The sequence below is a fragment of the Mercenaria mercenaria genome, chromosome 2 (assembly GCF_021730395.1).
Source record: "Mercenaria mercenaria strain notata chromosome 2, MADL_Memer_1, whole genome shotgun sequence".
Taxonomy (NCBI): Eukaryota; Metazoa; Mollusca; class Bivalvia; order Venerida; family Veneridae; genus Mercenaria; species Mercenaria mercenaria.
The window spans coordinates 55706454-55719226 of NC_069362.1; the positions used below are offsets into that span (position 1 = coordinate 55706454).

The following is a 12773-nucleotide window of genomic DNA, read 5'->3' on the forward strand; positions in this document are numbered from 1 at the left end:
TTATGAAGCTTGGAAATTGTCAAATAAGCTAGTTTTATATTTCTTTTTAGATAATCAGTCCTACGACTTAGTCGTATTATATTGAATATGAACGTCTACAATGTCATTGTTAAACACCAAACTTAAAGGCGCTAGTTATAGACCCCTATAAAATCTGAACATAAAGAATTAAGCTATACATAGTCTTGTGTGCATGTTCCGGTTGTTTTCTGAAAATATCAGTCCACTAAATAAACTTTAAATGAAAGAAATCGCTTCCTTACTTTAATAGTTACGCACAGGGGGACAAATGTAGTAAAGTACCTATTTCTACTAAAAAATCGCAAATGGTGGCTAACAATATATTACGCATGGTTGTTATAGGGACACTCAAGTTTATCATGTTTCATTCATTTTTCTCTCTATGTTTTAAAGTGGTATAGACAATTAGCTAAATCAATAAAACAACTTTCGAGACCCTACATAATCAATTATGTGATTTATAAGATAACACAATTTTTGTCATCTGCTTAATATCATTTCTAAGCCGCTGTGTGTTATTTTCAATTTTCACATTGATATCTGCATTTAGCAAGATTTATAATTTAAGATTTTAATCTAATTTTATTTGTCTACAAATATAAGTTTAATTTAACTTTCATTTTAAAGCGGTTTAGTATATTCCTACAATTGATAAAACTACTGTATAAAATTCTAATACAAGCCGTAATACCAGTAATAACATAATGTACATAAATTCTAATTTACATTTGATCTACCGTGCATTATTTTCAACCTTTACTTCAACAATAATTGCATCAGAATCCTTTCAGTAAATAATGTTTTCAGTAAGCATCGATGTTTTGTAAAATTAGTGAACAAATGATATCTTTAAATTAATAAAGCTTCCGATGGCCCCTGTATACTAGTATTTCATTTTAAGCAGATATATAAATCACTTCAGGCAATCGGACATAGTTTTTAATTAACCTCGATCATATCATAGATTTTCTTTTTCCGCTGCTTTCTCTGTCGAAAACGGCGTTAAACACAAAACCAACAACCAAAATCCTCAGGAAAAATACAGGGAACCAATCAAAAATGCTCTATTTTTATAAAACCGCTATTTTCTGCTTTAAAAAAAATACTACATGTTGCTCTCCTAGCTGAGTATGGGATAACAAATCATTAGTGTGCTATTTTTAGATAACTACTTCCAATGACCATAACAGATGCCTGACATCTGTTATCAATTAACCTGATCTTATGGAATTCTGTTGATCGATATGTTCATTTAGCATTTATATATCGAACTATACAGGCGGTATTTATGCCATTATTGTATTGTTTTGATTTATGCTACCCTTGAAAAAGGCTTTTTTAAAAAGCCGAAAGCGCTCGGGTTAATAATTAAACTTTTGACACTGTTTGAACATATATTTTCTCATGCTCTATAATTTTATCTTTATGTTCTTGAATCCTTCCGGGATCCAGTGTGTTTGAAAGGCATTTCGTTGATGTTTTTTCTTAAATATCTCACTTACATATATATAAACCTTACTCTGTACTTTTACAAACACACTTGAAGCCTTGTACACAGGTGAGCACTTCAGGGTCAATGACCTAATGTAATCATGGTCAAAACGAGTCAATTTGAAAAGAATACAAGTTGGCCATAGTATGACCATGAAATTCAGACATTGTCACAACATTGCCACTTCAGGAAACTCAGTTTCAACATTGGTATGGAAATGGAATATTTGATTTGACTATAGTATGATCACGGTCAGAACATGTCCAGTAAAGGTAAATTTTACCAAGAACATGAGGTGACCATAATATGACCATGAAATTCAACCAAAGTCAAAACATTGCTACTTCAACAAACATGATTTCACCATGATCTGGAAGTGAAATATTTTCATGGTATTAATATGACAATAATTTGACCATGGTCAAAACAGGTCTATTACCATGACTATGTTTATCATTGATGTGGACATGGTCTAATCATAGTTGCAACATGGACATTTCATTACCATTGATTTTTATGATTGACAAAACTTATCCTTTTCATTGTCGGCCATGGTTCAAACATGGTCATCAATGATATGGCAATGGTCATAAATGCAGGGATTCTGTTCAAATGGTTCAAATGATACAAATTTGATATAAACTGCCCTTTTTCATGACAAGATGGAATTATTGCTCCTTTTTATACGCCCGTTTGAAAAACAGGACGTATTATGGGAACGCCCCTGGCGGGCGGATGGGCAGGCGGGCGGCGTCCACAGACCTTGTCCGGAGCATATCTTCTACCTGCATGGAGGGATTATGATGAAACTTGGCACAGTTGTTCACCATCATGAGACGGAGTGTCATGCGCAAGAACCAGGTCCCTAGGTCTAAGGTCAAGGTCACACTTAGAGGTCAAAGGTCAAATTCAAGAATGACTTTGTCCGGAGCATATCTTCTTCATGCATGGAAGGATTTTGATGAAAGTTGGCACAATTGTTCATCATCATAAGACGGAGTGTCATGCGCAAAAACCAGGTCCCTAGGTCCAAGGTCAAGGTCACACTTAGAGGCCAAAGGATACAAGAATGAAAAATTCAAGAATGACTTTGTCCGGAGCATATCTTCTATATGCATGGAAGGATTTTGATGTAGCTTGGCACAGTTGTTCACCATAATGAGAGGGAGTGTCTTGCGCAAGAACCAGGTCCCTAGGTCTAAGGTCAAGGTCACACTTAGAGGTCAAAGGATACAATAATGAAAACTTTGTCCGAAGCATATCTTCTTCATGCATGAAAGGACTTTGATTTAGCTTGGCACAATTGTTCACCATCATGAGACGGAGTGTCATGCGCAAGAACCAGGTCCCTAGGGGTAAGGTCAAGGTCACACTTAGAGGTCAAAGATACAAGAATGAAAACTTTGTCCGTAGCATTTCTTCTTCATGCATTGAGGGATTTTGATACAACTTGGCACAGTTGTTCACCATCATGAGACAGAGTGTCATGCACAGGAACCATGTCCCTAGGTCTAAGGTCAAGGTCACCCTTACAGGTCAAGGTCAGATACAAGAATGACTTGTCTGGTGCATTTCTACTTCATGCATGGAGGGGTTTTGATGTAACTTGGCACAATTGTACACCATCTTGAGATGGAGTGTCATGCACTGGCCCCTTCTTTTGAATTACTTCCCTTTGCTGTTACTATAAATAGCTTATATTCTAACTTTTTCATTACAAGTTGTACGGAAAAATCGAGACCACTTTTCTGTAGTACAACATGCATGTTACATCCAATTCTGAGGTGTATTTTGAGCTATCTCTACCTGGTAAGGATTTTTGTGTGGACTTGTAATATTTTTTTAGGGGGAGGGGGGTGGTTTCTCTCTTTAAAGATTAACTCTTCCCTTAGTTGTTACTATAAATAACTTACATTGTAATTTTTTTATAATTGACCGTAGGGAAAAACCAAGACCACTTTTCTGTGGTACAGCATTGATGTTACTTTCAAATTTTGTGTGTATTTTAAGGTATCTTAACTTGGTAATGATTTTTTTTTTGTGGACTTAAAAAATAAAAGAATTACAACAATTTCTAAAAAAAAAACCATTGTAAACAACTAGAAAATTAAAATTCCATTTGCAAAAACAGGTGCTAATGTAAAGAAATTTGCTGTGACGGGCGTATATTGTGACATTCTGGCACTCTGTTCATACAGTTGTTTTACTTCCTCATCAACAATTTTTGTTCAGGGGAAAAAGGAATTACAGAAGGAATGGTAGTCTGAAAGGCAATTTTACAGTTTCCAAAATCCAAGAAACCTAGGTAAACTTTTCTCATGTATGCTCAAAATATTAGAGCTTTCCTATCTGCTTTGTTGTTTGTTTGGGGCTGAGAAAATTGTGGTTGTTGGGCATCTATGGACTTGTTCTTCATCTTAGTAGACTTCTTGAGGACAGGTCCCTTTTTTCCATGACCACATGGTGCATCTCTGGATCTAAAGGTCTCGGGGTCAGTAACATCAACCAGTAGAAGTTGTGCATTATTTACAGATACAGTTTCATTTGCCCCAACATTTATATCGCTTTCGTCAAAACCAGAAAATTCAGAATCTGACAAAACAATGTTTATTCCATGTTATCCTGAATACGGGGTTCCTCGCCCGAGCTCATTTTATGAATAAAATTTGCTTACACAAGCTCAGCAGAAAGGTAACTTACCATTTAAAGTAAATAACTGTTAAGTATTCAAAAAGTATTACTAAATAAAATATTTAGGAAACTCTGCACTCCACATGTCTCACCAGCTCCGCCCAAAGTCAAAATATGACAGTGACCTGTATGTCGCTTGCACATGTGGACTGCCCAGGCATTGTTTCCTGTTCTGTTTTTCCTTTAAACATGCATCTCACTAAACTATGTTGTGATTGTCATGTTAAGTATAAATGTGACGAGCCATAGGCTTCTACGAAAATAATGTCCCTAGGCAGGGGACATTGGTAACTGTTATAAATTCTTGTCTTCATTGGTAATATTTGATAAATTGTGCTCAGATAAAAGCACTATAAGGTAGTTAGACCATAACCCTGATATAAACTGTTCAGAATATTGTCAAAGTCTAGCAAATATAAATGCCTTGCAATACTGTGTGTAGTTTTGCTCTTCTTTCAGCATCATTGGTGACTGGGATGGCTCACTTTGATGGATCTGGTTTACAGCTGGCTGTACAAAATCTTATTGATACAGTTCTCAGAGAAACTGGTGGAAAGCAGTGGGGAAGGTTTTATACCTATGTCTTTTCTTTGAAATATTTAAACATCACCTATTGTTATAATTATGCCCTTCTTCAAGGAATAGGAAGAATATTGTTTATGTCAATATTTAAACTGGAGAACTGTTGGGCCTACAGCAGTCAAACTTCATTTCATGATTCTGTTGGTCTCAAGATAAGCTCTTATGATTGCCTTGTGTCTGTTATCATCTGCATTGTGAACAACTCTAAACGTTCCAGATTTTGGCATGATCTTAATGAAGTGTGTTTACCTTAATAAAGTCATGTAAAAAATTTGATGATGTGTCATCTAGTATAAAAAACTAGGTCACTAGGTCAATTTGTAGAAAAGCCTTATTAGTATACTAGACCTGATCATCATGTTACTTTGTCAAAATGTCTGTCTTGATGAAATCTATCAAGATAATCACGGTATCAGGGGTCAAACATTGGATATCAGGTCAAGTAATAGACCTTGTTAACCATTTCCAATCAATAATTTGAGAACCACTTGACCCAGAATGTTGAAACTTCATAGGATGGTTGGTCATGCAGAGTAGATGACCCCTATTGATCTTGGGGTCACTCTAATAAAGGTCAAGGTCACAGGGGCCTGAATATGGAAAACCATTTCCGATCAATAACTTGAGAACCACTTGACCCAGAATGTTGAAATTTCATAGGATGATTGATCATGCAGAGTAGATGACCCCTATTGATTTTGGGGTCACTCTATTAAAGGTCAAGGTCACAGGGGCCTGAACATGGAAAACCATTTCCAATCAATAACTTGAGAACCACTTGACCCAGAATGTTGAAACTTCATAGGATGATTGGACATGCAGAGTAGATGACCCATACTGATTTTGGGGTCACTCTATTAAAGGTCAAGGTCTCAGGGGCCTGAACATTGAAAACCATTTCCGGTCAGTAACTTAAGAACTACTTGACCCAGAATGTTGAAACTTCATAGGATGATTGGACATGCAGAGTAGATGACCCTTACTGATTTTGGTGTCACTCTATTAAATAAAGGTCCAGGTCACAGTGAACAGAACATGGAAAACCTTTTCCGGTCCGTAACTTGAGAACCACTTGACCCAGAATGTTGAAACTTCATAGGGTGATAGGACTTACAATGTAGATGACCCTAATGTTTTTAGGATCACTCTATTAAAGATCAAGGTTGCAGCAGATGGAACATGAAACATTTGACCTATAACCTTCAAATTTTATAGGATGATAGGACTTACAGAGTAGATAACCCCTATTGTTTTTGGGGTCACTCCAAAGGTCTAGGTCACAGTGGGGCTGAACATAGAAAACTCTTTTCAATCAATAACTTGAGAACCCATTGACCCAACATTTTGAAACTTAATAGGATGAGTGGACATACAGAGTAGATGACCTCTACTAATTTTGGGGTCACTCGATCAAAGGTCAAGGTTACAGGGGCCTGAACATGGAAAATCGTTTCCATTTCATAACTTTAGAACCACTAGACCCAGAATGTTGAAACTTAGTGGAATGTAGGACATGCTAAGTAGATAATTTCCTATCGCGGCCAACCGTTAGTGTCTCTTTGACTTTTACTCCTGTCCCCTATTGACTTCTTGCCTATATGACTATGCAGTGGGTGAGACATGCGCTTTTCTACAAAAGCAACTTCTAGTTTCTATCTGATTTATATGAAACCTGGTCAGAATAATTGTCCTTTTGAACTCTAGGCCAAGTTTCCTTAGAGCCATATTTGAGGTCGTGTGCGATTTGAAAAAGATTAATGGTGACAAATACCAATCTGTTCCATGGTGTCTGAAGTTCATTTTAAGCCATTTTAATTCTGCGGCTGGACTATTTTGACATAATCAAAATGGCGGTCATATGATAAAATTAGATCTGTCATCATCTTCGATCGGAGTTGTTTGTTTTTGATGACCTCTATATTGATTTTGAGATCAGTAGGTCAAAGGTCAAGGTCACAGTGACCCGAAGGAGTTAAACGGTTTCTGGATGATACCTCAAGAACGCTTGGGCCTAGGATCATGAAAATTGATAGGGATGTTAATCATGACCAGCAGATGACCCCTAATGATTTTGAGATCAGTAGGTTAAAGGTCAAGGTCAGTGTGACCCAGAACAGTTAAACGGTTTCCGGATGATAACTCAAGAATGCTTGGGCCTAGGATCATGAAAGATAATATGGAAGTTGGTCATGACCAGCAAATGACCCTTATTGATTTTGAGGTCAGTAGGTCAAAGGTCAAGGTCACATTTACCCCGGAACTATTAAACTGTTTCCGAATGTTTACTCTAGAAAACTTGGGCCTAGGAAACTTAATAGGGAGATTGATCGTGACCAGCAGATGACCCTTACTGAATGCATTAAGAGGGGCATTTCATGTTCTAACAGCTCTTGTTTTAGATTACATCATATACATTAATCTCACATTGTGTTACTTTGAATAAAAACAATGTTATTTATTCAATATATTAAAGGTATATTATGCTCCGATTTTATATCTGAAACAAGAGCTGTCACTTTCAGTGTCAAATGCCCCCCAGCATTTATGCCAAGTTATTTTAAAATCCCTTCATTGATGGCAGAGTTACGGACCGGACAAGAAACAGACCATGTTAAACTTTAACCACTAAGTGTGACCTTGACCTTAGAGGTAGGGGTCTGGATCTTGCGCATGACACATCGTCTCATTATGGGGAACATTTAGGCCAAGTAATTTCAAAATCACTTGATGAATTGAAGTAGAAATCCCTTCATGGATGACAGAGTTATGTACCGGACACGAAAAACAGACCCTGTTAACCTTTGACCTTTAAGTTCAACCTTAACCTTGGAGCTAGGGTCTGAGTCTTGCACCTGACACATCGTCTCATTATGGTGAACATTTATGCCAAGTTATTTCAAAACCTCTTTATGGATGATATAGTTAAAACCTAGATAAGAATTTACGCGGACACACACATGTACGCACAGTGCGATTTAATAAATATGAACAATTACTGAATATTATGTATGTGACTGTTGAATAAACATGTTTGTAAGTATGAAAGGTAGTGTGTAAGGTTTGAATACTCTATACTAATATATGTGTAAGTAAACATGGTATGAATATATATAACGCCACTAAAAATCTGGAATTTTGTTTGAAAGAAATGGTTTTACTACATGTAAATAGACATGTAATTGTGATTGCAGCATACAGTTAGTTAAATGTTGGCTGAGGCAATAGCATATTCCACCTCATCAGTCTCCTTCTTTTCTGGTATAATGAACATTGAAGCCTTATTTTCCATGGGTTGACGTTTAAAAAACTCAACTGATAGGTCAAATTTTATGTTTGAATGCATTAATTTACCAATGTAATAACTTGTGGTTTTCTTCCAGCTGTACTTAACTTTTTCCCATGCTGCCCAATTGCATGTGTCCCATCGTGCCCAAACCCCATCACACAAAAAAATATGAAGGTCATCAGTGCTTCACTGGGATTAAACATTTTGTGAAATTATCGGTGTGCTTTATAAGTAGTGATATAGAAATGATTTCAGAGAGTTCACTGACGATATTTGTGATAAGCTTTTTTTACTCAGAGTGGTAAAAAAATGAAAACACTCAACTGAAGTTTTATTTTAAACTCTCCCGCCTTCAAACTCCATATAAAAAAGAGCGTGAAAAAGGCAAGATTTTTAGCGATTAGTTACATCTAATGTGCAATGGTGCCAATGTCCCATGGTGCCCCGGTCTCCCTTATACATGTGTAATAAAAATTTCTATGATGCTAGTAAGATTTTCTTTCTTTTAATAATGAAATGTAGGATAAGGGAACAAAAACTGAAGTTTTAAAATATGGCTCAAAATAATTTCTCCATATTTTATCCCCCCCCCCCCCACCTTCCCCCTCAAAAAGGAGTGGTATATTGTTTTGCAGATGTCGGTCAGTCTGTATGTAGATCAATCTGGAGGATAACTCAAGAATGCTTGGGCCTAGGATCATGAAAGTTGATAGGGAGGTTGATCATAACCCGCAGATGACCCCTATTGATTTTGAGATCAGTAGGTCAAAGGTCAAGATCACAGTGACCCAGAACAGTTTAACAGTTTCCGGATGATAACTCAATAATGCATTGGCCTAGGATCATGAAAAGGAGGTTGGTCATGACCAGCAAATGATCCCTATTGACTTTGAGGTCAGTAGTTCAAAGGTCAAGGTTACAATGACACGGAACAGTTAAACGGTTTCCAGATGATAACTCAAGAATGCTTAGGCATAGGATCATGAAAGTTAATAGGGAGATTGGTCATAACCAGCAGATTACCCTTATTGATTTTGAGATCAGTAGGTCAAAGGTCAAGGTCACAGTGACCCAGAACAGTTTAATGTTTTCTGAATGATAACTCAAGAACTCTTGGGCTTAGGATCATGAATTTGATAGGGAGGTTGGTCATGACCAGCAGATGACCCCTACTGTTTTTGAGGTCAAGGTCACATTGACCTGGAACAGTTAAACCTTTTTCAGATAATAACTTGGGAATGCTTGGGCCTAGGATCAAGAAACTTAATAGGGAGGTTGATCATGACCAGCAGATGACCCTATTGATTTTGAGGTCAATAGGTCAAAGGTCACATTGACCCAGAACAGTAGAACTTTTGTGTACAGTGACCAAAAAATTTCTTTTCCTTTTGCAGTTACTGAATGCATCAGGGGTGGCCGGGGGGGGATATATCGTGTTCTACGAGCTCTTGTTTTATATATCTTATAGCGACTTGTAGTGGTGTGTATACATGTGTATGCATAATTGTATAAAGTACTGTATGTATGTATATTTGTATTATGTATGCGTGGATGCATTTGTCTGTCACTTTTAAACTACTAAAATGTACCTACAGAGCCTAATTTCATCATCTACAGTATAAGAAATATAAACTTATGCTGAATTTTGAAAAGTTCTTGAAAGAATTTTTGGAGTGCTAAACTTATTACATAATGTTTAACAAACAGCTCTATTTATTTTCTTTAAGGATAGCATGTAACATCTTTTGAAGTGATAAAATTTTAAGTGGTAAAATGGAAATACTGCAAAAAGATTCCATTGAGATGGTAGAAATATACTTAGATGTTTGAAATGCCTTTACTGCATAATTGAGAACGACAGACAGATAAGGGCATTTGGGCAGCTAAAAGCATTTACATATACATTTTTTTTTGTATTTCAGACTAGAGTTAACTCTTGTTGGAGGATTTAAAGATAGCAGGGGAATGTCAGAGGAACTATCATTCAAACTATTTGGTAAGTAGTATAAAATATCACAACTGCTGTATCTTTAGCTGCATTAGCTCGATGCCATTCATCAGTCTGCCTGTCAGTTACCTTTTTTGACCATGTAATAGATTTGGACTCAGTTTTGATAAGTTTTCATGTGATATCCCTTTGTACTTAGTTTTAGTTTTGACTAAAATATATGAATACTATTATACACTAGACACTATAAATTTCACTAGGTCTTCTTTCTTTCACTTGGGTCGTTTACATTCATTTTTAGCCCACCTGAGCACAAAGAGCTCATGGTGAGCTATTGTGATGATGCTGTGTCTGTCGTGCGTGCGTCCATCCATCTGTCGGTCAGGTTGTCCCTCCATCATCAACAGTTGTGTTTAACTCATTCTGCACGCGCGACGCATTTATGTGTCGGTTGATTTTCAGCTCACCTGAGCACAAAGTGCTCAAGGTGAGCTTTTGTGATCGCCCCGTGTCCGTCGTCAGTTGTCCGTCGTCAACAATTTGACTGTTAACACTCTAGAGGTCACAATTTTGGACTAATCTTAATGAAACTTGGTCAGAATGTTACCCTCATAAAAATCTTGGACGAGTTTGATATTGGGTCATCTGGGGTCAAAAACTAGGTCACCAGGTCAAATCAAAGGAAAAGCTTGTTAACGCTCTAGAGGTCACAATTTTGGCCCAATCTTAATGAAACTTGGTCAGAATGTTACCCTCAATAAAATCTTGGATGAGTTTGATATTGGGTCATCTGGGTTCAAAAACTAGGTCACTGGGTCAAATCAAAAGAAAAGCTTGTTAACACTCTAGAGGTCACAATATTGGCCCAATCTTAATGAAACTTGGTCAGAATGTTACCCTTAATAAAATCTTGAATGAGTTTGATATTGGGTCATCTGGGGTCAAAAACTAGGTCACCAGGTCAAATCAAAGGAAAAGCTTGTTAACACTGTAGAGGCCACATTTATAACTGTATCTTCATGAAACTTGGCCAGAATGTTACTCATGATGATTTCAAAGTCCAATTTGAATCTGGGTCATCTGCGGTCAAAAACTAGGTCACTAGGTCAAATCAAAGGAAAAGCTAGTTAACACTCTAGAGGCCACATTTATGACCATATCTTAATGAAACTTGGTCAGAATATTAACCTTGATGATCTACAGGTCTTTTTCAAATCTGGGTCAGATGCGGTTAAAAACTAGGTCACCGAGTCAAATAAAAGGAAAAGCTTGTTAACACTCTAGAAGCCACATTTATGACTGTATCTTTATGAAACTTAGTCAGAATGTTAATCTTGATGATCTTTAGGTCAAGTTTGAATCTGGGTCATATGAGGTCAAAAACTAGGTCACCGGGTCAAATCAAAGGAAAAGCTTGTTAACACTGTAGAGGTCACATTTATGATTGTATCTTCATGAAACTTGGTCAGAATGTTACTCATGATGTTCTCAAAGTCAGTTTGAATCTGGGTCATGTAGGGTGAAAAACTAGGTCACCAGGTGAAATCAAAGGAAAAGCTAGTTAACACTCTCGAGGCCACTTTTATGACCATATCTTAATGAAACTTGGTCAGAATGTTAATCTTGATAATCTATAGGTCATGTTCAAATCTGGGTCAGGTGGGTCAAAAACTAGGTCACCGGGTCAAATCAAAGGAAAAGCTTGTTAACACTCTAGAGGCCACATTTATGACTGTATCTTTATGAAACTTAGTCAGAATGTTAATCTTGATGATCTTTAGGTCAAGTTCGAATCTGGGTCATATGGGGTCAAAAACTAGGTCACCAGGTCAAGTCAGAGGAAAAGTTAGTTAACACTTAAGAGGCCACATTTATGACCATATCTTAATGAAACTATCTTGATGATCTTTAGGTCAATAGGTCAGGTGAGCGAAACAGGGCCTTCATGGCCCTCTTGTTATCTGTATACCGCGTGCCGCTTCTAGGCGGTGTTGTTATCTACATCTGGAAACCGCATGCCGCGTACATGCGTCTTTACAGTAATAGCTCTGAATTCCGCGTGACGCTTTCAGTCGTCACATTTCATTGGTCTTAAATGAAATCTTAAAGTTCTTTCTCATAAATTGGACCAATCAATTTTTTTGCTGCTTAACATTTTTAAAACATAAATAAAACCGGTTGTTGTGAAAAAATAAATGCTTTCGTTGAAGAAAGCTGTAAAAGCGAGCGTCATTCCAGTTATAATTTGTGATTTCTCGAAAGCCTGAATATTACGGATGATTCTTTATATAATCGAAACAAAAAAAATAGGTAAATAGATAAATGAATAAATAAATTAATAGATACCAACGAAGATTCATTGAGAAATGACAGTTGAAATAATGCAACCCAAAAATATATACTTTTTCGCTCGTCGCAGTGCAGCAAATAATACAATCTGTGGGATCAAACAATTTTACGGCTAAATGAGTTAACTTTTGATTATAATCGCTCTTATGTTTTATTAGCTCACCTGTCACATAGTGACAAGGTGAGCTTTAGTGATCACCCATCGTCAGTCTGTCCGTCCGTGCGTCTCATGCGTCCGTGCGTCAACAATTTCTTGTCTGCACGATAGTGGTTTCATTTATGATTTTATTTTAACCAAACTTGCACACAACTTGTATCACCATAAGATCTCGGTTCCTTTCTTGAACTGGCCAGATCCCATTACAGGTTCCAGAGTTATGGCCCCTGAAAGGGCCAAAATTAGC

At 36.9% G+C, this 12773-nt stretch overlaps 1 protein-coding gene across 4 annotated transcripts in view; it reads left to right on the top strand.

Moving 5' to 3' along the window:
* LOC123563994 (protein N-terminal asparagine amidohydrolase-like) overlaps positions 1-12773 on the top strand; it is a 175187-nt gene that overhangs the window by 90449 nt on the left and 71965 nt on the right. For all 4 annotated transcript variants that reach the window (XM_053536648.1, XM_045357232.2, XM_053536649.1 and 1 more), the window contains 2 exons: positions 4664-4772; positions 9995-10068. In XM_053536648.1, coding sequence (XP_053392623.1) covers positions 4664-4772; positions 9995-10068 — 183 coding nt within the window. The remainder of the gene's footprint in view (positions 1-4663; positions 4773-9994; positions 10069-12773) is intronic.